Here is a 25744-nt window from a genome sequence, read left to right on the forward strand (position 1 = left end):
TTTGGTGTTATTTAAATAATTCACAAAGTAAAAATTACGCAAAAACAATAAATACACAAACTTAACCTCACTTGTAAATGACAATTTTCGCGTCATTAATGGCATTTTATTCCACGAAGCAGTAATTGTAAAGCCTAAACACATCGTTCTACTAACAAAAAAGAGTGCTAACCAAAAATGTTACTGTTTTTATTAAATTCTGAAGGTTTAATGTGTTTTTCGAGAAGCCTTTACTGTGACGTCACGATCAAAAACAATTGCTGCCTTAAGGCTTTGTGTTCTAGATGGCAATGGCAGTACCTTCGACTCCAGTGAGGTAAGTACGAGTATCACCGGAAACAAAGTAGGTACTATTGGGGGCACGGAAAACTGGGCAGATGTGCTATTCAGTTGTCAAAATTTCTTAACCATACCTTAGCTATTCATAACCAAGCTTAAGTTAATTTGACAGTTTTTTTTTTGAAAATATCAATCATAATGACGGTAAAGGTGCATTTACATTGACACTTTTTGAAATGACAATAACAGACTGCCCAGGATTCCATGTCCCTCATTGTACACTTAAAAAATTTAAGTGAAAAGGTAGGTACGTAATGTATTGAAGAAAAGGACAGGGTGATTTACAAATGTTAAAAATTTCGTATAATGTGATTTGTGATGTTTTCTCATTTCTGTGATTTTTTTAAATCAAATCAACATCGTACATTTGAATTCCGGTTATTTCCATTTTCCTCCAACTAGATCGGTTGACAACCGTTGTCTTGTCATTATTATTTCTACAAGTTTGTGTTGATTGGACAGTCAAAAATAAAAAAAATCAAGGTCGGAAATTATGTAAACGTGCATACGTAAGGTCGTCAATAAAAGTCTCAAGATTTTAACAGAATCTTATGTATTACAATAAATTAGGGTACCAAAAAGTACAATCACATTGAAATAAATTAAATAAATAAACAATAAATTAATCTGTTTCAGTAAATGACTTGTCTTGAACACTGTAATGATGTTAAGTTTCAGCCTTTATCTTAGAGCCCTCCGGGGTGAACATCATCGAGTAGATCCGTGTGAGGCCAACTGCACAAACAAGAACAAACTGGTTAGATTAAAAAATTTAAAACTGTGAAAAGTGAATGGAAGACTGAATTGAAAATTAACTAAATTTTAAAAAAGTAATGTACACACCTCTTTTTTCTCATCGCCCTGAGCACTATCAGTAATCCAGGAAACCACCCCCGCATACGTTTCACTTGGCTAGGTCATATTTTCGATGGAAATTCGTTGACAAAGTCGATTTCATCGTAGTCCTGGATCTGTTGGACTCCCTCGATGAGCACGAACTGTACGAACTATCTGAACAATTACTAGTGCTTCTCCTCAAAGAGTTTTTGTTCTTATTCTCCACATGTAAGAACTTGTCGATAATTTGGCGGATGGTACAATGCGTGCGATTGAAAGGGTTGGTGTACATTGTCACTTCACTCACAATTTAACTTGTCTTGTTAACTTCGATGTTGTCTGTTTGTTTATGGAGCTAACCATTCCGAGTTGCTCTTTTATAGGAAGTGGTATCGCGTCATCAAAGGGAATCCACAGAGCCAAGGCCACGGTCAGATTGACGTCTTCGCTACGGTACAATACTCCGTAATATGTTTATAAACGTTACATTTGCGTCCACGCTAATTGTGCCATTATTGTCATAGAAGTTGTTTGTAGTTTGCTGTTTCTAGAAAAATTACGTCGACGATTGAATTTCATCGATTTTTATAGATCTATCAAATTTCCAATGGGGTCAGTTCAGGTGGTGAAATCACTACATTTGGGGTTAGGGAATTCCAGTTGTAAAACAAATCACTGTGGAATTGACAAAAATTTGCGATTCTGAGAAAGCGGCCCTGAAACTGAAGGAAATTAACTTCGATTGCTGGTTGCTCGTTATATTTATATTAATTTAGATTTATCGACGCATATTTATAAAATTAGCACCATTTAAATACATTAAGCCCTAATTGTGATTGTTTGTTTGTTTATTCGCCTAATAGTTCTAATTGAGATTTCAGGAAACTGTTCCTCAATTCTATAAATATATTCTATAGAAAATATTGTTTATCAGTCGCCTGAAATTCGACAAGTGCATTATACCCAGAGGTATAGGACCAAAAATGGTCAGTCGAAAATTTACCAGCAGTTTAGATTGATTGTAATAAACTAACAGCAAATTCCCATTTACATATAAAATTCTTTAATTATCCTTGCAATAGAAAATCTATTGAATTTTATTAATAAATGACCTCGAATACCTGCACGTGATAAAAAGACTGGTTTTAAGTATTCTTAGTATAATTAAAATTAGGGTAACAAGCGAATTCAACTCAGTATTTATGTACGTACAATAGGGGTATTTAAAAACGAAAGTAGAACCATAGAATGGAAATTACCGAAATATATGTGTAACAGATTGACCTGTTGTTTACAAAGTTGGAAGTTGTCAGAAGAATGTAATTAAAAGTATAAATATAGAACTGCATTACGTACTGTGCAACTTTGTTAAGATTTAATGATTCCTGTAAAAATAGACACAAACAACATTAACAGTGTAAGTGTCTGTTTGGAGTATTGAAAGCATTTAACACCAACGATGATATACTTACATATTTTGCGAACTACATACGAGTAGATAGGTACATTAGGTGTCATATAATTATGCGGAAACAAGCGTCGGCCAGTTCTTATAGTTATAAATCATATTTTAACATTAACCTTAGAGTTGAGGTCGAACTTTTCGGGCTGTGTAGGAATGTATGTCGATGACCTAACTTTAATTTTTCATGTAATTTTTCTCTGAGCGAAAAATCAAGAATCAATAACCTCTAATATAATAAATAACATTTGCATGTTGTATCAGTTAATTACAGTTCTTTATGATAACTTGCGTCAACAATGATGATCCGAGGATAAAGTTCAAGAGGTGACTTTGAAGTCTTTGAACAAATTAATTATCATAGTTTACGTTTATATTTATACAATTTTATCGTTGTCATTAATTTCACCGTAGCTTTATTTACATGTCCACGCATAAAAAAGGAAACAAATCAATTATGTCAATTAGCCATTCCCGTTCTTGAAATCGGCTAAGTAAACTTAATTATTTTCTAATTGTTTACAGAAATGGATTTTGTTAAATGCGCTCGAATGCACGTAGCCCATAGTACTTATCAATATTTTTCAAAGTGACACCGATCAGAGAAAGCGTTAGTGTTAAGGTATTCTACGTCAAATAACTTTGTTTTGGTTAATTATCATAAATTGCCGCTGATTTAGTAAAATGTTAAAATATTTAATGACTTTTGGTAGATATTTAATTACTTAATCTAGTTAGACAGCTGAATTAAGGAGACCGTATAATTAATTATGAAGAGTTTCAGATTAATAGTTTATTAACAGATCTTGAATTTAAATATTAAATGAATAAAATGAAAAATATCTTGATGTGTTTTGTTTTTTCTCGTAGTTTGTAAGTTCAATTGTCACAGAAAAAAAAGGAACAGTCATCGAACGCTCTTTCTACCGTGCAATCAACAATTATTTAGATCAAAGAAGCCTTTGACATTTTGGCCGTGTTTCGACAGATGTCTGGATGCATGGAAGTATTTTTGGTTGCATATATAAATCTGTTTCAATTTGAATTTGTAAATTTTTGCCAAAATCCGACAAAATAGAGAATAGCGCTGTATGTCCATTCTGCGTTATTGAAAATACCATTACGAAAGTATTATAAGATGGATCTTTTATGTCCTGGAGTAAAAACTATTTTTGCGTTAAAACCTGATACATAGCGACAACTGTTTGACATTTATTAGCTGAATTAGCATGGATACGAAAAATCTGACACAATCAAAGCCGCCCCTGGCCCCTTATCTAAGTACCTAATTGATGATAGCACTGTAGATTTGAACATTTTTTAATCGTATGAAACTGTGGGTTTTGAGCATTTGTTAAAATGTTTGCCGATGGAGTTTTTCTCTTCATTTCTAAGTACCTACAGTCGCGGCCGTTGAAATCTCAGACAATATTGAAGACATATTGAGTGTTAGGCATGAAATAAGACAATCACACCGGAAATGTTTTGCCAAGAAAGAAATGGTGCCCATTTTGAACATTTGTTGCATTAAATAGAATTCAACTTTGGTTTTTTTTTTTAGCACGTAGGTGTAAGACTTGATTTTTGCCCAAGGGCGTTATCCCTCAATATTTGATAATTAACCGATCAGACTCATCGGTACACATTAAATTAGACAATCTCAGCTACAGTCATACGATAATCTACAGTCGGACTCACCTCCACCTCATTCAGTCATTCAAACGGTAAAGCACAGGTCCGGACTCGGGTTTGCTCAATGGGACGCTACAAACATGTAAATGATAAACACCTGACACATCTGTCGCGAATCAAGGTCATAGAGTGACTCACCCGGGGGATTCCTCCCCCTAGCCCGATCATGACGAGGGGCTCCAATCACAGGCGTCGTCTTCAGAGCGCTACGTTCCGGGGTTGCGTTGGATAGTCTGGTAGTACCTGTAACAGCCCCGTGTGCAGTTTGGGGTGCACAGCCCGCCCGCAGTCTCCACAGAGGAAGACCGCCACGGCCAGAGTATGAGCCTACAACCCACTTCCATACGATACTGTGCTCCCTTAGTACAGGAGAGCCGGGGTTACCTCCCAACCGTTAATCAAGCACGTATGATCTGTTACATTTGGTTGTCACCACTGGCCGTCTCGACAAGACGCGCCCAGTCAACGGCCGTGCCGTGTCATGAGCCAAAGATGCCTCACCCGGACATCCGGTGCTCAGGAATTATACCATGGTATCTGCCAGAGGTTTTAGCGCATTGGTGGTACTGACATCATAGCCCAGGTTGCCCAAACCTGCTATCACCCAGTTACCGACACACCTGGTAACTGTATCACCGGCTAGCACAAGCCTAATTCACTGCACCACTCCCGGGTCACCGACTATTCACCTGCCGTCACTCTCGTACTCGTACCTTGGACAGCCCGTCGGTTCCAGCTGCCAAAGCTACACTGTCCCTGTGTCGCCTGTGGGACTCGTAAAAATCAAGAGGTAGTTTTTCTGTTGCGTTTTTAAAATTCTCTTACATAGGCTTTGAAAATATTCAGGAAACAAATAGGACATTGTATTCCTTGCGAAGTGAGCTTTCAAACGAGGTATCACTTGGTATACCATTACATTTGAAAAAAAAAATTTAGTGGCCGTTGTGCATTTCCGGGAGAAGATATGCAAAAACCATATGCTCCAAAATGTAGACAAGGAAAAACAAAAATCGACCTGCTTCGAGATTTTTTACAAAAATCACCTATGAATTTTATTCCAGTTAAAGTTTCCACACTGTATACAACAGTAAGTACCACATAGGACAGAATGCAGTGACCGGTGTTAAAATGGTGTACACTTGTGCGTTTTATTTTCATTTTGCACCACCACTATATTTATTAGTAATACCAACAAATACAAATGAGTGATTTGTACGAGTAGTAAAGAAGAAGAATAGGCAACCTCGCATACACTTATGTGTGCTAGTTGGACTATCGGACGCATTACGAAAATTCTTTTGGCTTGTCATTTTTATTGCTTTCAATCAAGTTCACGAAAAATGCAAAAATCCGAGAAATGAAACAGAAGTTCCGTATCAGGAAGAAATGAAAGCGAGGAGTTGTAGTTCTATAGTTTTTTTGTTTTCCGTTACTTTAGAATGATCACAATAGAGGGCATAAAGTGCAAATTTGAAAAATTCATTTTGAACTTGATTTTATGCTAATGCATTAGCTATGCTAGTTTTTGCGACGTTTTCTTTACTGAATGTGGGAAAACAAGGATATTTTTGCGTCTCAAGACCATTTTTGATAACTTTTACCCCCCATATTGTAAGAAAAATGTAAAAAGTTAATGACATAGCGCAGAAGGTTTGTATTAGAATCTCAATCTCAATCTAACTCGAACTCAATCTAAGTGTGTGTTCTGTGATCTAAGATCTAACTAAACCCACCGAGGTTATACACACAAGATGTATCGGGTGTTCATTTAAATTTAACCTCAAAGGGCTCAAAGTTGGCGTTGTAGAGTCGATTGTAAACACACCACTCGTCCTCGTCACTTCGGACTTCGTCAGTTCGCTGAGGTCACGAACGCCTGATGTGCTGCTGAGTAAAAACAATAAAACATAAACAACGCAAAAAGTGAGGTTAGATTTAAACAGCTGATCCGTGATCTGCAAAGAATATTCTAATCCAACCAATATTAAAACACAGGTGGGTCGTGAAGATGAATTAAGATGGAAACAGTAGCTCTATATGAAAGGAGTGAATCCATTTCAGGGCTTTTAAATACAGAAGAAGAAAAAAGTTCTGAAGAAAATTTATATATTGAGGAACCTTCGACAAGTAAAATCAGTTATCCAAATTAATATCATACCAGTATTTGGACAAGACATGCAAAAATGAGATTAAAGGAAATGAGTTGATTAGTTTTGATGGTGATGCAGACAACCTATGCACAACAATACGGCGCAACCCGTCGCCGGCCATGAAGATGAAGAAGAGAAGAGTGATATATTTATACATCAAGGTATTCATAACATCGAGTACACACATATTATGATCAGTTCCCCACACTGCTTGATATCTTCAATTATAGGCGTTGTCTTTAGCGCACGCTTGTGAGTTTCTTTAAAAATGAAATAAAGAAAAAGTCTAACAATATATTTTCAGAATTGCCTGATGTATTATGGAGAATGGTGTTAAATAAAGGTTTAATTTGTGAGGCATGGGTGGGAGGAATAGTTTTATACATAATATTCGCAGTTTGGGCCACTTTGACAATGTCCATTCTGATCTTGATGGAAGGACTTTAAGGTTTCTTGCACCCGCTACGTAATTATAATAGTATATTATGATACAAGTTTATAAGGAAGCCTTTAAAGCACGCGCGATGAGTTTAAGAGCACGACGTGTAGCGGAGTGCTTTTAACGTCGCAAGTGCTTTAAGGGCCTTTATAAATGTGTATCATACGCTATTTTTTATTATACCTGCACTACAATCTGAAAATTATAACAAAAAAAGTAAATTGAAATACCTTTTTCGAAGTAATCTGTGTCATTAATCGTTGATATAGAAATGATCAATTGTTGTTGTTTCGTTGCTATTATAAATTTTCTATAAATGTCTATTTATCATTGTTCAAAATGTAGGTGAATTTGTTGTTACCTAAGCAACCCTTAAAGCTTTAGTGTTTTAAAGGCCCTTTTTCGCACGCATTTTAGTGTCAAAAACAGGGATTATGATTCAGGTATAATAAAAAAGTACTTTCTATATACTGTAAGGTGTGTTTTTTTTTAATTTCAACTCATAGTAGGCGTTGCAGAGTCGATTGTGAACGCACTATATAGGTTACGGATCACGGATTAACTGTTTAAATTTTACGTTTAAATGTTGATACTATATGGTTGTCACCCACTAAAGCCGAATCGAACCGAAAATAATAGACCGAACCGAATCGAATCCCCATGTGCCCACTTGTTCGTACCTTCGTGCAGGTAAATGGAGTTGTGAAGTTTTTATTTTAATGATGGCCTTGTTTTAACTCATTTAAAAAATGTCGACCTCTACAGACGATGTTAAGATCGTAGCGGCTTTATTAGCCGATGAAGATAAATTTAAAAAAAAAAGAAAAGAAAATTTTGGTTACATCCCATTAATGAAATAATTACTTCCTCTTACCTCCCACTCCCTATTGTAATGTTTGTCACCAGTATTATAAAGTTCTTCATACTTTTTCACTTCCAAAATTAACTTTACTTCATCCATGATGAACAGAAAATTTACTTTATCGAGCAAAAATGGTTTATGAAAGTTTCCGGAAGCCTACAAAAGTTGACGAAATAATAAATTCGTTTCCGAATTATTGCGTTCGATTCGGTTCGCCTCGGTTCGGTTTGATTCAGCATAATGGGCGACAAACCTTACACGAGTGGTGCGTTCACATTCGACTCTTCAACGCCTACTACGAGGTGAAATTTAAAAAAACACCCAATATAATCGCTTTATTTACAGGGTGGAATTTCAAAACAAATTTAATTCTGGGCAAGGGTACGCATTTTTACCATTTTCATTCGAAAACCTTTTGGAGTCAGCGTCGCCAACTGAAGAATCAATTTATTTATTTTATTAAATAGAATTTTTCTCAACTATCTTCATTGTCTCTCTTTTTTTTTGTATAGGTATTGTCATTTAGCTTTATTGTACTTACTTAAACTATTTAATGTTGCTAGAAACTCTCACGTTTTAACAAAATTAACAATGTAGAAGTTATCTATCTTAAGCCGATTTCTGAAATTTAAGCTGCACATGCAGCTTGCCAAACATTCATTGCAGTTTGTTGTCAATTAAGTATGTATGTATTAAGTTTAAATGAATATGTATATAGTTGATGTTAGATTACTTAGGTATAATAGCTGTGTGACCAAAAGTTGGCCAGTGACAGCTCCGGGCTCCCAGGGGGTTTTTCGGGGCAGAGGGCGTGGGTTCGGATTTTTAAAAAAATGGGCGCCAGGCAGCTATTGTCTTGAGCTGGTTGTTGCTTGTCCAGCTGCCGGGACAAGTGCTCAGATCTTACTCGTCGAAGGTAAGTAAAAGCAAACGCTTTCTGATCGTTAAACAAATTTTGGTTTATTCGGTTACTGCAAAATTATCCACAGAACAGTATTTGGTGGTTCGGTACTGGTTCACACGAATGCGATAATGGTTCGCTTGTAACTACTAGATGAAAATTGAAAGATGCGGAACCAGTACTTTTTGGTGGCCTTAATATCTACTTTGGTCGTAACCAGAAAAGCTTTTCTTTCACATGTGACCGAATCTTAAACTAAACATGATATTCTTCGACGAAATAAAAGATGTTTTGATTCCTGATGAGGAACCTCCCGAACTTAGACTTCCTTCTGATCGAGCTAATTATTAAATGTAAACTTAATGAAACCCAAGGTCAAGATTGGGGTGTCACCTTGACAAAAAATTAAAATTGATCCTGATAGGAAAGTTTAAATCGGTGAAGTTCCGAAACGTTAAATTTGACTGAAATTTCTTTAAGTTGACACTGGAGATTGAATGAAAAGGTTCTTACAAAAAAATTCTAAACATTTGCAAAGTTTCAAAAAAATTTAGTGAACATACAAAAATTATGAAAGCGAGAAGCGAGAAATTCGAGGCGTTCCTAAATTTTGCAATGCCGCGGTAAAAAAATATGGCGACTTAGCTTTATGACGGGTCTGTTGTCTCCTCGAATAGCGTCCTTTTGACTTGCGGTGTGACCTTGGCGATACGGTGCTCAAAATAAACGATCGCCTCTGCGAACGATGTTCTCCAAAATGGTCGCCTCTGCGAACGATCTGGCTACGAATCGCCCTGCGAACGATCTGGCTACGAATCGCCCTGCGAACGATCTGGCTACGAATCGCCCTGCGAACGATCTGGCTACGAATCGCCCTGCGAACGATCTGGCTACGAATCGCCCTGCGAACGATCCCTTTCAGCGAAAAAGGGGGTTCTTGGCGCTAAATCGAAGTCCTTCCGGCACTCCTTTACTCAAAAATTTTCGGTACTCTAAAGTTGCGATACGGTACTGGATCAATTCATCCAAACGGGATTGACTCTAAACTGGATCGAACCACCCCTAATACATGGTCTTAGTGAAATGAATTCAAAATTGAACGATAATTACCTCTATAGTGCGAGGGGTCACTCGACCACGAACTCTAAAAGGCGCTTCGCTGGCGTCGCTTCGACGGCTCTCGACGAAGTGTCCGACTTCCGCATTTTTAATCTCGGTACCGCAGTCCCATAAATCGCGAAAATCGTCACGCGCGCGATTCTCGACCTTATTCAGTTGTGCTATAAGGCGGGCTGCGCTTGCGTGGTACTGCGCAATCAAAAATGTGCATTTCCGGTGGTACTACACGTGCGCGTGTCATGACAGGTGGACCGTCATGGCGTCGGTTTGTTTACCTCGAAATTATACCGAGCGGGAGAATTCAGATTTTGGACGGTATTGTGTCGGTAAGTCGTGCACGTCTATCCTGATGTTAATTGCCGTAACTCGCAGGTCAAAAAAAGGACAGGAAGAAAGATGGGGTTGAAAAGAAGGAGATGACTTTCCGGCAAGTTACTAAAGAGGAAAAGGGACCCAACATTGCCGTACGGTCACCTATCGCTGAGAAGAGAAGAAGAGAAAGTGAAGAGAAAGAGAAAGTGAAAGTGGGGTTCTGAAAGATAGGTTGCAGCTCGCCAACCTAGAGGCGTGAGGCCACCTCAGCCTGACATTTGCGGGGGTAACATGTGTTCTTCCAGCCCCCCCGTGGTGGCTGGCACAAATGACTCTAAATTGAAACTTTCCGCTTCCGGAATGAGCGACGTAAAAAACTTGAAGGCAGGGTGGGCGCGTCGCGTTGCCAAATGCCGTGCGTTAACTGCTAGTTCCGGGTCTTCGAACTGCGATCTATTAGCCCCGCGAGCATAAGTAGGACCTCGTGGCCTCCTACTCCGGCCAATCGCCATTGTGGCGTTTCGTAACGCTACACTACCCCCCTCCTCAAAAAGAAAAAGGAAAAGGTAACTCAGTTGCCTTTTACTTTTTACAAAAAAACGAAGATGAAGTCTTCACAAAAAAAAACGTCAAAATTTGATCACTGGAAAAGTTTTGGTTTCGCCACGAAAATGGCTTGTCGATATCTGCGCGTATCAAACGATTGAAAACTGAATCTCAATGTCAATTAGTACTTGAGTACTGCGGTATGATGTAAGTCAAGTCCGGTTAAATGTCATAATTTGGGGTTCTTAAATAAACTTTTCCTGAACAAACTCCACGGTAAAATTTTACTGTCGTCAACATTCCAAAGGAGGACAAAAGAATTAATCGAAAAATTGAACGGTACGAAAAAGTGAAATGCAAAGCTCGCTACGGTTCTTCGGCTTCTGCCAGAGATCCTCTGAATTCTTTCAAATCTTTCATGTGCCAAACACCTAGATCTGCGCGGTTCTCATCTTCGAGAGCGTACGCGAGTTTCGATAGTTTTCTCGTTATCGTGCACAGCACGTAGCGTGGCGCTAATTTTTGCGCAAAGTCTTTCGCAGCGCTGGAAAGTACTTTGTTGCGTTTCCAAACTTTGTCGCCTACAAAAAATTCAGCGTCGCGCTTCCGAAGATTGTACGAGCGTTCGTTGCGTTCGTGCGCTTTGTGAAGGTGCTGGGTTACATCCTGCAAGATGGTCTTGAGGTGTTCTAAATTTTTCGCGTGATCTTCGCGATCAGCTGTCGTCAAGGTTTCCGGATTTTCCGCTACTTTGCCGTAAAATTCACCGGTACAGGGTACTACCCTACCAAAATTGAGAAATGCTGGACTGAATCCGGTTACTTCGTTGACCGCTGTGCGAATCGCGTACCCGATCTTTGCCACCTCGGCATCCCACTTTTTGTGAGCGCCTTTGACGTAACTTCGTATGGCAGTGCCAACTGTGCGGTTGTATCGCTCCACAGGGTTGCTCTGAGGGTGATACTTGGCTGTGAACCAGATCTTTTGAACTTTGTAGTTCTCGCAAGTCTTTACAAATTCGTTTCCGACAAACTGCTTGCCGTTGTCGACCAAAATGAATTGCGGTACACCATACACAAGAAAAATTCCGTTCTCGATACATTCTGTAACTTTTGAGCTCGTAGCTTTTCGTAACGGAAATAGTACAACGTACTTCGTGAACCAATCTACGATCACTAAGAGATACGAATATCCTTTCGTGGACGTCGGTAATGGACCAATCAAATCAACGGAAATCATTTGCCACGGAAACTGAACCTTTTTTTCTTTTCCCATAAGCCCTGCGCGAGCGGTGTTCGGTGCTTTTTGCTCATTGCAAACCTTGCAGTTTCGAACGTAACGAATGACGGAACGACGCATTTTCGGCCAAAAGTGATTGATGGATAACCTTGAAAGTGTCTTGTAGTACCCGAAATGAGCTGATGTCGGTGCATCATGACATGATTCTAAAATTTTTGTTCTTTGATTTCGCGGTACTAAAAGCTTCCACTCCGGGACGTTGCCGGGTAGTACAATTTTGTTCGGTACGAATCGATACACGAGACCGTTCTCGACTTTCCATGATGGATTTCTTTGAGGATTGGCGATTATGTTGTCGCGAAGTCGCGTGTACGACTCGTCCAAATCATTCAAGTTCACGCCGAGAAAGCTGTCAATGTCTACCGCAGCAATTTCTGCAGGTAGTCTCGATAGTGCGTCCGGTACTACATTGAGCTTGCCCTTACGATGGACCAAATCGAATGAAAATTGATTGAGCTTGACACTCCATCGCGCTAACTTGCCTGCTGGGTCCTTCATTCGGTTTAACCAGAGCAATGAATAATGGTCCGTCACGATCGTGAAATGGGTGCCCTCAACGTAAGGTCTGAACTTTTCCAACGCGAACAAAACGGCTAAACATTCTCGTTCCGTAACGCTATAATTTCGCTCGGCTTTTGTTAGCGAACGGCTGGCGTACGCGATCACTCTCTCATCTCCGTCTAAATCTTGCGTTAAAACTGCTCCTAGACCGGTGTTTGAAGCGTCAGTTTGGATCACGAAAGGTTTCGAGAAATCAGGACTTGACAATACGGGTGCTGAAACAAGTGCATCCTTGATTTTCTGAAAAGCTTCCTGAGCTTCAGGAGTCCACTCCGTTTTCTGTCGCTTTCGCTTTCCGGTAAGTAACGCGTTTATCGGGGACATGAGGGTCGAAAAATGAGGGATGAAACGCCTATACCAAGAACACATGCCTACGAAACGTTTGATTTCGGTACTAGTCTTCGGGACTGGATAGCTCACCATGGCCGCTACTTTGTCTGGATCGGTACCTAGACCATGTTCATCGACAATGAAACCCAAATATTTCAAACTTGAGCGGAAAAGTTGACACTTTTTCGCATTCACGGTGAGTTTCGCGTCTCGAAGACGTCGTATCACCTCCCTCAAAACTTGTACGTGTTTCTCGAATGTCGGGGCGATAATGATTAGATCGTCCAGGTAAACAAAGACGTGAGGTTCTAGTTCAGGTCCGAAAATTCTGTCCATGAGACACTGCTGCCTCTGGGCTGCGTTTGTCAGTCCGAACGGTAATACGTTAAAATGAAAAAGACCTCTGCCGGGAATCGCAAAAGCTGTCTTCGGCCTAGACTCTGAATCTAACGGGATTTGCCAAAAAGCGTTCTTGAGATCGATCGAACTGATGTACTTTGCTCCTCGCAACATACTGAGAATCCTGTCGACACGCGGTAATGGGTAACTGTCACGTTTTGTCACGGCATTGAGCCTGCGACCGTCAAAGCAAAGTCGGTATTCACCGGAAGATTTCTTTACTAACAAAATTGGAGAAGACCACGGACTGTCAGAAGGCGATATGACATTGTTCTCGAGCATGCGGTCAATTTCTTTGTTGACTTCCGCAAGCATGTACGGAGACCACCAATACGGACGTTGTTTGATCGGCAATGCTTCTCCCGTGTCGATTGTGACTGTCATTTTGTGTGTCCTCCCTAACTTTCCGTCGTTGCTCAACAAATCTAAATTTTTCCGGATGATCTCGGTGATCTCATGCCGATCCGCGCCACACTCCGTCACCGCGTCACATTCTGGTACTCTTACGATATCCGACGCTACTTCAATTTTGTGACCCGCGAAATCTATCTTGAGTCCGAATAATCTACAAAAGTCGCACCCTAATATGACGCTATGCTGAAGATCTGGCACGTAGTAGACACGAATTCGCCGTCTCGACGAGTCTAACACTGCTTCTAGTTCGATAGCTTTGGTTACCGGATGTTGTTTTCCGTCGGCAGTTCTGATGGTTTTTAGCCGAGATGGGAAAGTTTTTCCACCTGCGCGAAAATGAATTAAATCGGCTCCTTTTCCACCAACTATAGTGCAATTCGAACCGGAATCCACGAGTCCTTCAGTTTCCTTATTGTTTAGACGCAGTCTGATAAATGGCCTATTGTCATTGGTTTTGCTGACGAAAATGGAAGCGGAATTTGCCCGAGAAGGCTTGCAAAACTCTTTGACTTCGTCTAACCAAGCGTTCCACTGGGTGTCCGTACGTTTCGCGATGATCGATGCGTTTACATCGGCCTTGGGATGTTTTAGGAACGTAGCACGGCCGCAAGTCTGCCGCGTCCCTACTGCGCGTTTCCCGACGGATTACACTTTTTGCAGGTCGCCAAGGTGACGTCTGGCTCCCCACAACGGTAGCAAAACTGCTTTCTTTTCAGTCGACAGTTCATGAACGAATGATTCGGCTGTTGACAATTCCAGCACTTGAACGACCTGGAGGACGAACTCGCGGGTTCACTCCGTCTGGCTGAATTGCCTGAGGGTTCCTTCACGACGATGGCGCGTGGACTCGCTTTCGCGGGTTCGCTCGCCCGAACATATGCCAACTCTGGCTCCAACACGCAAGATGACTTGGGTGCAGCGCGATGTTTCTGCCGCAAAGCCGATAACTCCTCCACTTTTTTGCACAACTTAATCAACTCCGGTACGGTGACAACTTCGGTGATGCTAAGCTGGTTAAGGTAACATGGAAGCAAATTCCTCCGAATCGTCTTTACCTTGGTTATCTCCGCCGGTGGTCGACTAAGTCTAGCAAAAAGCGTCTCCATAACCGCAACGTAAATGGTTATCGACTCGCTTTTGCCCTGAAGCCTGCCCTTGATTTCGTCCCACAACAATTCATCGAAATCCGGTGGAAGAAATTCCTGTTTCAACAACTGAACCACTTCGTCCCAATCGCTCAATCTGCTCCGAACAGAACGATACCAAATCAGCGCTTTGCCGCTAAAGAGATCAATGGCCGCGTTAAAAAGGTCCCTGTTGGTTGCGTTTCGCGCTACCGACAGTTCCTCTACCCGTTCCAAGAACTGGTTCACCGTCATTCCATTTTCCTCCCCGTTGAAAGATACGCCCCAGGTGTGAATTGGCACTAGTTTCGGTTCCGGAGATCTCGCGTGAGGGTGCACGTAAATGGGAGTAGTCGCGACGACTGGTGGCGCTTCCACCGTAACCGGGCTCGCTTCTGCTGCCTTGTCGTGAAGATCAGCTTCGAGCAACAAACATGTCGCGTACGCCTCATTTCTATACTCCGCATCTCGCTCGCGTCTCATTCGCCGAATGCGAAATGAAAGGTGCGTTAGACGGGTCTTCAACCGTTTGAAGATCATGTCTTCCGCCGTTCCTTCAAATTCTGTCAAAATCGTGCGTATGCTCTCAAGGGTGTCCTCAATGGCCTGGACCTCGGTGTCGTGATCATACTCTGCGTCATGAAGTGACAGAAAGTATTCGTCCGGTCGACCTAGTTCTTTGGACAGAGCTCTCGCTAACAGTTTCCTCTTATCGTCCTGGTTTCGGCTAGTCGTGATGCCGCGTATACGCAATTCATACGTCAGCTCGTCAGCTAGTAAATGCTTGACCTTGAATTGTTCGTCCATTTTGACGAAGACTCACCGCGATTCCACGGGTCGGTAACGCAATAAAAACGCCGGTCAAAACACTACCAAAAAACAGCGCGCAACACGATAGTCGATTCCGAGAAAAGGTTTTTGTCGTCGAGGGTACAAGATAAGACCGCTACTCAAACAATGAATTCGCCGCTAAATTTCCGCTTCTCATTAACACACAATCAAAAAATTCAACTTTCAATAAACCTTTACCAACTCCCTTGCTCCGATTGAAAAAAGTGACTGAGCCTCAATGAAGATGAACGATAAACGAAAATTTGTGGTTGCTCCAAAAAATCGAGCCCCACGTTCTGGGCGTCAAAATTTGTGTGACCAAAAGTTGGCCAGTGACAGCTCCGGGCTCCCAGGGGGTTTTTCGGGGCAGAGGGCGTGGGTTCGGATTTTTAAAAAAATGGGCGCCAGGCAGCTATTGTCTTGAGCTGGTTGTTGCTTGTCCAGCTGCCGGGACAAGTGCTCAGATCTTACTCGTCGAAGGTAAGTAAAAGCAAACGCTTTCTGATCGTTAAACAAATTTTGGTTTATTCGGTTACTGCAAAATTATCCACAGAACAGTATTTGGTGGTTCGGTACTGGTTCACACGAATGCGATAATGGTTCGCTTGTAACTACTAGATGAAAATTGAAAGATGCGGAACCAGTACTTTTTGGTGGCCTTAATATCTACTTTGGTCGTAACCAGAAAAGCTTTTCTTTCACATGTGACCGAATCTTAAACTAAACATGATATTCTTCGACGAAATAAAAGATGTTTTGATTCCTGATGAGGAACCTCCCGAACTTAGACTTCCTTCTGATCGAGCTAATTATTAAATGTAAACTTAATGAAACCCAAGGTCAAGATTGGGGTGTCACCTTGACAAAAAATTAAAATTGATCCTGATAGGAAAGTTTAAATCGGTGAAGTTCCGAAACGTTAAATTTGACTGAAATTTCTTTAAGTTGACACTGGAGATTGAATGAAAAGGTTCTTACAAAAAAATTCTAAACATTTGCAAAGTTTCAAAAAAATTTAGTGAACATACAAAAATTATGAAAGCGAGAAGCGAGAAATTCGAGGCGTTCCTAAATTTTGCAATGCCGCGGTAAAAAAATATGGCGACTTAGCTTTATGACGGGTCTGTTGTCTCCTCGAATAGCGTCCTTTTGACTTGCGGTGTGACCTTGGCGATACGGTGCTCAAAATAAACGATCGCCTCTGCGAACGATGTTCTCCAAAATGGTCGCCTCTGCGAACGATCTGGCTACGAATCGCCCTGCGAACGATCTGGCTACGAATCGCCCTGCGAACGATCTGGCTACGAATCGCCCTGCGAACGATCTGGCTACGAATCGCCCTGCGAACGATCTGGCTACGAATCGCCCTGCGAACGATCCCTTTCAGCGAAAAAGGGGGTTCTTGGCGCTAAATCGAAGTCCTTCCGGCACTCCTTTACTCAAAAATTTTCGGTACTCTAAAGTTGCGATACGGTACTGGATCAATTCATCCAAACGGGATTGACTCTAAACTGGATCGAACCACCCCTAATACATGGTCTTAGTGAAATGAATTCAAAATTGAACGATAATTACCTCTATAGTGCGAGGGGTCACTCGACCACGAACTCTAAAAGGCGCTTCGCTGGCGTCGCTTCGACGGCTCTCGACGAAGTGTCCGACTTCCGCATTTTTAATCTCGGTACCGCAGTCCCATAAATCGCGAAAATCGTCACGCGCGCGATTCTCGACCTTATTCAGTTGTGCTATAAGGCGGGCTGCGCTTGCGTGGTACTGCGCAATCAAAAATGTGCATTTCCGGTGGTACTACACGTGCGCGTGTCATGACAGGTGGACCGTCATGGCGTCGGTTTGTTTACCTCGAAATTATACCGAGCGGGAGAATTCAGATTTTGGACGGTATTGTGTCGGTAAGTCGTGCACGTCTATCCTGATGTTAATTGCCGTAACTCGCAGGTCAAAAAAAGGACAGGAAGAAAGATGGGGTTGAAAAGAAGGAGATGACTTTCCGGCAAGTTACTAAAGAGGAAAAGGGACCCAACATTGCCGTACGGTCACCTATCGCTGAGAAGAGAAGAAGAGAAAGTGAAGAGAAAGAGAAAGTGAAAGTGGGGTTCTGAAAGATAGGTTGCAGCTCGCCAACCTAGAGGCGTGAGGCCACCTCAGCCTGACATTTGCGGGGGTAACATGTGTTCTTCCAGCCCCCCCGTGGTGGCTGGCACAAATGACTCTAAATTGAAACTTTCCGCTTCCGGAATGAGCGACGTAAAAAACTTGAAGGCAGGGTGGGCGCGTCGCGTTGCCAAATGCCGTGCGTTAACTGCTAGTTCCGGGTCTTCGAACTGCGATCTATTAGCCCCGCGAGCATAAGTAGGACCTCGTGGCCTCCTACTCCGGCCAATCGCCATTGTGGCGTTTCGTAACGCTACAAGCTGTTAACATAATCAGATGAGATTAGAGCTGTTAACATAATCAGATGTCGGTATTTATTCACTCAACCATGATAGTAAATGAGTTAACTTATTGCCATTAACATACTTCCTGTAGCGTTATATGTTTATCAAATAACCAATAAATGTGCTCACCGCTGTGATTTTTTCACAATAAACTCACTCGTTGTTAATGACAAAATTTAGATAAAAGTTCTCCCTCTATCATCAATTTTTAAATGCATAATTAAATTGCAAAATTTTAATATAATCAGCTATGGCGTTGTAATTTACACACAATTTATTGTCATCAAGATCCGCCCTCAGCAAGGCGCGAAAAAAAGCGGTTGGCTAAAGTGTACAATAAATTTGAGATTTATTGACCTCCAAAGAGGAGGAGCAAACTTTGATTGGTTTAAACGTGTTTTTGGCAGCCACACAATTGTAATTCAACCAATAGTGTGTGATTTAGACGATATTTGTGATCCAAAAACTTAAAATAGTCTATTCGTCAATTTGACTGTTCGATTTAGCAAGTTGCAGTTATTCTTTTAACGGTGCATGTCAAAAACAAAATCAACACCAAAAGTTACAGCTTGGAGGTTGCTAAAAAGTAAAAGGCTAATTTTGGTACGCCACTGTTTTTTATGAAATTATGTAATTACTAAATTTATGCTCTTTCGGGTGTGTTTAATTTGCTCAATTTTTCCGCTTGCAAATTAATGGTTCGCGTTACATAAGGACTGTTTGTATGTACAACGATAATGAAATGAGTGGGAGGGCTCAGCAGAGAAAGAGGACCTACTAAGTGATAATTAGACCTTAAACTTCGTGCGAGTACACTTGATCCTTTTCCTTTAGACCAAGGTTAGTAACCACGAATTTAAATAACTTGATAAGAACCAGTAGATGACCTCCCAAGTGCCACATGATTGGCCCACTGCCATTTTATCGAAACCTCATTGGCAGAATTACAATCGACATCGGACGTCGCTTATTCTGGGCGGCATCAAGTTTATCAGCCCCCGCTCCGTTTCGACAACAATCGCAGCAGTCGCTGACGAGTCCGCGTTACATCTGTCACTTGAATAACCTCCTCAGTCCATCCGCGAAAATGTCCCAACCGAAATTAAAAAAAGTGTGCATAGTAGGCAGCGGCAACTGGTAATTTATCAATTGTTTGATGTGCTAGATCTAGTACTAGAAGTTGTAGTCGATGTTTCTTTGATTATTTCTAAATTAAATGCTTGCAAGTGATAGTTAGATAATATTACCTTGGCACGTTGTAACATATTTCCGCACTTGCTTTTTCATAATACCAAGGTGATACCGTTTCAGGGGCTCGGCTATCGCGAAGATCGTCGGGAACAATGCCCTCCGCCTCACCAATTTTGACGACAGGGTCACCATGTATGTCTACGAGGAAATCATCAATGGGAAGAAACTCACAGAAATTATCAATGAAACGCACGAGAACGTCAAATATCTGCCAGGGCATAAGCTGCCCCCTAACGTGGTAATTAACATTTTTTTATTGAAATGTCTAGTCATAACAAATTCTTTCGTAACATGACTTGTGAAATCAGAGTGAACTCTGAACCCCGATTTATCGAACTTTAAAAATCTCCATGGTTGTTATCTTGTTTACTTTTATTTCCAGGTGGCGATACCCGATGTTGTAGATGCCGCCAAGGATGCGGATATATTGATTTTCGTGGTGCCCCATCAGTTCATACGCACACTATGCTCAACACTTTTAGGAAAGATCAAGCCAACGGCCATCGCTTTATCCCTGATAAAGGTCAGTTCATGTTGTAACATTAGTCCTGACTGCCAGTATTTGCTCAGGCCAAGGTGCATTGTTCAACTTTTGTGTACCTGATAAGCAAACAAACATCTGGCGTTAATTTTACTATTGGCATTTATCACCTCAAATTCATATTGAACAGATTTAGGTACACAGGAATTAGTGAACTGATTTGAGCATTACAGTTAGGTATCCCTATTTATTTAACTATTTTTACATAACATTGCTATTGATACCATAAGAACATTATTTATGTCAGATAAAATAAGATTAAATGTGGAAAATTTCACTGAACAAACAATTTACTAACACTTACAGTTAGCATTTTCATCTGATATTTGTTAACAACCTTGAGTTTATTGTTGTCACAAGCAACAAATATAAAGTAACACCGTTATGTTCTTTAATATATACTTACATGATGAATATTAAAACAACATTTGGAATAATTTTCGTTATACATACTAGATACTTTCATTTGTAAATAACTAACAGCATAAAACTGATTTTTTGTAACTTCCTCTCAGCAATCGTAATATATAAAGGTGTTTTTTAAAATTTGGCATCGAAGTTGGCGTTGGAGAGTCGATTGAGAACGCACCACTCGTGTAAAAGGGTAGATTTAAACAGCTGATCCGTGATCCATTATCCGTATAGTGCATTCACAATCGATTCTTCAACGCCACCTTCGACGCCAAATAAAAAAAAAAACACCCGTTATAAGTATATACCGGGTGTAGAATGGATTTTGGTACATAGGCACTTTACGTGTAAAAGTAAAAATCCTCTGATATTGGCTCCCCTAATTATTTTAGAACAAACCCTCAAATACAAAAGTTGTAGAGTTTTAAAAATGGTTCCCAATTCTTATTTGTTTTGTTTTTTAACATCTTCCGGAAGTACACAATAATGGAAAAAAGAATTAAAGGTTTTGTCAAAATAACAATAGCTGGGAAGTGTAACCGAGGTGACAACCAAAGATGACAATGTATCATATTTGACATGTCAAATTTGGAAAGTGCGTATGTACCAAAATCCATTCTACACCCTGTATAATATACCTACTGATTGTGCTGAGTCAGACGCATTGTTGGAATATTTCGAATCAGGAAATATCTTCTCATTCAATGTTGCAATAAAAAAAATGCCATTACAAACAGAATTATGTAATGTAAGTGGCAGCAGAAATAAAAAAGGGCGGCATTTTAAGGTGTCTTAAAAAGTAAACACTTTTTAAATAACAAACGGATTATAAATGGATTTTTACTGTTAAATAGGTACATTTTTATGGTGACATAAAAATCTGAAACATTTTTTGGTATTAATCTTTTGGCGTTTTCGAACAGTGAATTGGCATAATGCCATTGTCGACCATTCTTATGATGACGTTTACCAAGTTGTAAAGAAAACCGTTGATTTATTCTATTCATAATCCACTTTGACTGTTTTTATCGCACCGCAATGGAGTAATTTGTCAACAAAAATTATCACAGGGTTAAAATAGTGATAGAGTCTTGTGAGTTGTGATGATACATTGTTGTTTTCAGAATAAAAATCCTATCAAAATTACTAAAAAAAAAGTATGTGTTTGCATTTGAAAAAATATATTTTGACAGTTTACCCTTGAAACCCTTAGGGCTATACGGGAATTTATTAGGCCCTTTTGTAGCCTGTTTATAACCATTTAATTTGGTATGTAAATAATTACAATCTTCCGATAAATAAGGGAGTTATGGACTCGTCTTCTTTTTTGGGACACCTGTATATTTTTGTAGCTTTTTTTCTAGTGATTATTGAATATGGGGTTGGTATTGAATCTGAATCCATGTTTTTGATCAAAATAAATTTTTAAGGCGGTAGATAAAATAAAATTTGTTACACACTCTAGGACTGGTAGATTATTATTGTAACAACAACAACAACATTAACATGTTGTTTATGTTTCAACAAAATAATCAAAAATTAAATGAATGAAGCCGAAATTGAAAAAATAGCAAAAACTTTCGTATTAAAAATAACATTTCACACGTAATTCCACATTCCATTCTATCTCACAACTTTATGGTACCATGTAAGATACATCTTTAATTAATACATAAAAATTAAATGCAAAATAATACGGCGCATCTACTTTGCACTGTCATCATTCGAACAGTGAAGATAATCAGCGTCCAGCGTGGTCAGTGTTTTGATGGGTGGGCGCTGAGGAAACCGCTTTTCTTTGTACTTCAATACTTCACAGCCTTACTATTTCATTTTAGTATGTATTTGTAATCCATAATTTCGTGTGAACAAACTCTGATATGGATGTTGTATAAAAAGTGGGCGTAATGCTTTCAAAGGAATTATTATGTATGTACTTGATAAAAATATCCGTAATGAAAAATAAATTCGGATTCAATGCCGTGTTCCTTTTTTAAATAAAAAACAATTACATAATATGTATAATATAAACATCTTCCCAACAATGAGGTACAGTGTCAAGGGTAAAGACTTTTTTAATGAATAGGTTGTAAACACTATCGAGTTGGACGAAACTTGAAATAATTTTTATACTGTTAAAAATAAGATTTTAGAAACTGGCAACGTGTCTTATAAGAATGAAAGTTTGAATAATGTTATAAACAGCACTTTTTTACAATATTTATGCAAACTATGTGTGTATTTATGATAAAACGTGTTATGTAATCGGTATTACAATATTTAATAACAAGTTTGTTGACCGAATACTCATTTCTAAAATTTAAAAAAAGATCGAAACATACGTATCTCCAGCACCCCAGCATAAGGCAATCATTTTTTTAGTATCTCATAAAAAATAATAGTGACCATTATGGTCGATAAAAAATGACGACCCATATATTTGCAATCGTTTTTTCTCAGGGCTTCGACAGAGCGGAGGGCGGCGGTATCGATCTGATTTCGCACATCATAACGCGCCATTTGCGAATTCCCTGTTCTGTATTGATGGGAGCCAACCTTGCCGGAGAAGTGGCGGACGAAAATTTTTGCGAAACCACCATCGGTTGTAGAGATACAAAACAGGGCCCCCTGCTCCGCGACATCATCCAAACTGACTACTTCCGAGTGGTGGTGGTGGACGATGAGGACACGGTGGAGATCTGCGGAGCTCTCAAAGTAATACCTTCCGTCCTCCGCTGCCGCTGTTCATTTTTACTTTGTTTTGTAGAATATCGTAGCTTGCGGGGCGGGCTTCGTGGACGGTATGGCACTGGGCGACAACACCAAAGCTGCGGTCATACGATTAGGATTGATGGAGATGATCAAATTCGTCGACGTTTTCTATCCCGGTGGTAAACTGTCGACGTTCTTCGAAAGTTGCGGCGTCGCCGATCTGATCACTACTTGCTACGGCGGCAGGAACAGGAAAGTTAGCGAGGCGTTTGTCAGGACTGGCAAATCCATCAAAGAACTGGAAGACGAAATGCTCAACGGACAAAAGTTACAAGGGCCATTCACGGCGGAAGAAGTCAATTATATGTTAAAGAATAAGGGGATGGAGGACAAGTCAGTCTTAAATATGACAATTTGATGACTCATAATTTTTTGGTTTGTTGTAGATTTCCGTTGTTCACCGCCATTCACAAGATTTGTACGGGACAGAAACCCGCATCGGAATTTATCGATTGCATCAAGCATCATCCAGAGCACATGTAAGTGCTTTTCAATAAAAAAAAGTAACACAAAGTACAATTTATAAATGCATGCTATACAAATATTTACCGCAAAGCAGATCCTTTTTAGTTATAGCATTACCACCTTCTAATAGGTACAAATACCCCTTAGATAGTTACCAAACTGACATGCTTGGATGTTTTTGCCACTTATACGGCTGTGGTAATGCTGTTATATACACCATTTACTTATTTTATATAGTTTATTGATTTACCTTTGTTGCATAGTTTTAATTTTACATATATTGTTATATTTTTATATTTACTAATCTTGTGTTTGTACGAAAATTCGAAAACTTACTTGATTATCGATGTATAATATATTGTTAAAAAATTACCTCTTACCTTGATCTTGCGACTAATCGATAAATCGAAACATTCATGTTCAACCAAACAATTTGTGATATGCTAAAATTTTCGCTAACGTAAAATACATACTCCATTCTTTGTTTCATTGCGATTGGTCGCTGGAACTGTACATGTCGAATTTTCAAGCACTGACATATCATTTTTGCAAAGTTTACAATCACTCAAAGCAATTATCACCGTATATCCTACAACTTTTATTTGCAGTGTTTCTCAATTGAGTTGCTAAATGGGCTTCATGCATTTTTTTTAACACGATCACCTTGCCTTAATGCGATGTTAGTTGAGTAACCCTGCACGCAGTAGTTCATTATATAAAATTGTACGTAACGTGTTATAACTATACCAATAAAAACAAGAGGTGTTAATTTGAAGTAGCGAGTGCCTTAGAACTGAAGAACAAAATCATTTGCAAAAATTCAATTTTTATAACCTTTTTACAATAAAAAAACAAAACAACAGACGACACCTGTGGTAGAGTATTTTGTGTAAAATACGATACTCATCTAGATAAATTTATTTACGACCACCGTAGGTGTACATTTTTTTTTTTATAATTGTGATAATTAAGCATTTAGAATGAACGTGTCGTTAGCTGTGTAACAGTCTGTACCAAGTACCTAATTACGACGTTCTAGTCTGAACTCTGAACTTAACATTGTTATGTGATTATGTAACTAACGAAATATTTTATAAATGTAAAGTTTGACTTCGGTAATTAAAATAATTGTTATTTTTATTAATAAAATTGAAGAAAATGTTCGGACTTGTGATTAATCGGTAAATAAAATGTGTTGGCAAACATTACTTCTGTCTGTTATTAATAGCACTGCAGCAAAAGCGAGTAACGATATCATAAGACTTGTTCAAATCGAAGGATCACGTTTTTAAAGTCATTTTAAGCCTGATATCGGTGCTCTCTTACTAGAACTTGTTGAAGATAATAATATGCTTTTTTCCAGATACATTCCCAAAAATATTACTTTCCTGTAGACTCCATCCCCGTCCTTCCATTTTGATGCGATTTGCATTGCTGTTTTTTTCTTCACATTGAATATTGTTTATTGACTGTTCTTTGAGTTGTAATGTTTAAGTAAAATAATGACTGTTTAATGAAATTTTGAAAATTCTTTATTTGTGCTGTTATTAATATGTTATTTTGTTTTAGGACCACTAGTTATGACAAGCCAAAGTGTAAACTATAATTTAAAAGTGTTTTTGCTGCAATACTTCCTTTTAATTCAAACATTATATACGACTAATGAGATCAAAACTTCAAGTTAACAATTCGTTGTGATTTGTTCATTACAATAATAATCGGTGTTGAATAAGTTAAGACTGATTCTTTGGATCTTTCAATAAATAACAACAGAATGGGGAGTTTTATTAATCTGATCATCCACTTCATTACTAACATTTAACAATGTTCAAGTCATAAATTCCTCAGTTTTTTTTTATAATGCACATTAAAGGTATTTTATAATTTTATTTTGTTTTACAGGGTCAAACAGACACAGAATGAATAGTCTACTTATTTTACGTAATTCTGTTGTAACTACCATTAGTGAGCAACGATACAAGGAAGTACAAAAAAAAATGTGTTCCATTTTTATTTTACAGACATCTGTAAATGTTTAAGATGACAATTTTAATTTGCAAAAGATAAAATTTTACTTAGTCATTTACGTACTCTGTACTGTAGCAGTGATCTAGGGGTGTGCCAAATATTTTCTTGTAGAACGATATAAAAACTTGACGTATCTTTCTCTTTAATTTAAACCTATTGCATGTTATTCCTGTCACGTCGGTCCGTGTGTGTATTACAATGCA

At 39.3% G+C, this 25744-nt stretch overlaps 1 protein-coding gene and 2 long non-coding RNA genes across 8 annotated transcripts; 2 read left to right on the plus strand and 1 right to left on the minus strand.

Moving 5' to 3' along the window:
• Nucleotides 1-875: 875 nt before the first annotated feature.
• Nucleotides 876-19335, minus strand: LOC138136023 (uncharacterized). Of its 4 annotated transcripts, none has more exons than XR_011161143.1 (4): nt 4469-4483; nt 4337-4402; nt 1183-1892; nt 876-1074 (listed from the first exon to the last, which is right to left on the minus strand). It is a non-coding gene; the product is annotated as an uncharacterized lncRNA (long non-coding RNA). The 4 variants fall into 4 exon arrangements; XR_011161142.1 differs by having other exon boundaries at nt 1183-1898; XR_011161144.1 differs by lacking the exons at nt 4337-4402; nt 4469-4483 and adding an exon at nt 19321-19335 and having other exon boundaries at nt 1183-1898.
• On the plus strand, nt 5866-8263 carry LOC138136024 (uncharacterized). Of its 2 annotated transcripts, XR_011161145.1 has the most exons (5): nt 5866-5980; nt 6138-6325; nt 6392-6732; nt 6785-6946; nt 8127-8263. It is a non-coding gene; the product is annotated as an uncharacterized lncRNA (long non-coding RNA). The 2 variants fall into 2 exon arrangements; XR_011161146.1 differs by lacking the exon at nt 5866-5980 and having other exon boundaries at nt 6149-6325; nt 6785-6928.
• On the plus strand, nt 18960-25675 carry Gpdh1 (Glycerol-3-phosphate dehydrogenase 1). Of its 2 annotated transcripts, none has more exons than XM_069055064.1 (7): nt 18960-19210; nt 19385-19562; nt 19707-19847; nt 22737-22991; nt 23044-23381; nt 23435-23527; nt 25083-25288. In XM_069055064.1, the coding sequence occupies exons 1-7, from the start codon at nt 18975-18977 to the stop codon at nt 25117-25119; spliced, it is 1278 nt and encodes a 425-aa protein (XP_068911165.1). In that variant the 5' UTR covers nt 18960-18974; the 3' UTR covers nt 25120-25288. The 2 variants fall into 2 exon arrangements, with proteins under 2 accessions (XP_068911165.1, XP_068911166.1); XM_069055065.1 differs by lacking the exon at nt 25083-25288 and adding an exon at nt 25416-25675 and having other exon boundaries at nt 19051-19210.
• Nucleotides 25676-25744: the final 69 nt, after the last annotated feature.

This window comes from Tenebrio molitor, chromosome 7, assembly GCF_963966145.1.
Source record: "Tenebrio molitor chromosome 7, icTenMoli1.1, whole genome shotgun sequence".
Classification (NCBI taxonomy): domain Eukaryota; kingdom Metazoa; phylum Arthropoda; class Insecta; order Coleoptera; family Tenebrionidae; genus Tenebrio; species Tenebrio molitor.

Excerpts from the sequence above, each read along its gene's own strand:
- Gpdh1 (XM_069055064.1), top strand. The coding sequence starts at position 18,975 with ATGATTGGCCCACTGCCATTTTATCGAAACCTCATTGGCAGAATTACA. Across the intron at positions 19,848-22,736 it reads TCGCTTTATCCCTGATAAAG|GGCTTCGACAGAGCGGAGGG; the intron begins GTCAGTTCATGT and ends GTTTTTTCTCAG. Across the intron at positions 23,528-25,082 it reads AAGCATCATCCAGAGCACAT|GACCACTAGTTATGACAAGC; the intron begins GTAAGTGCTTTT and ends ATTTTGTTTTAG.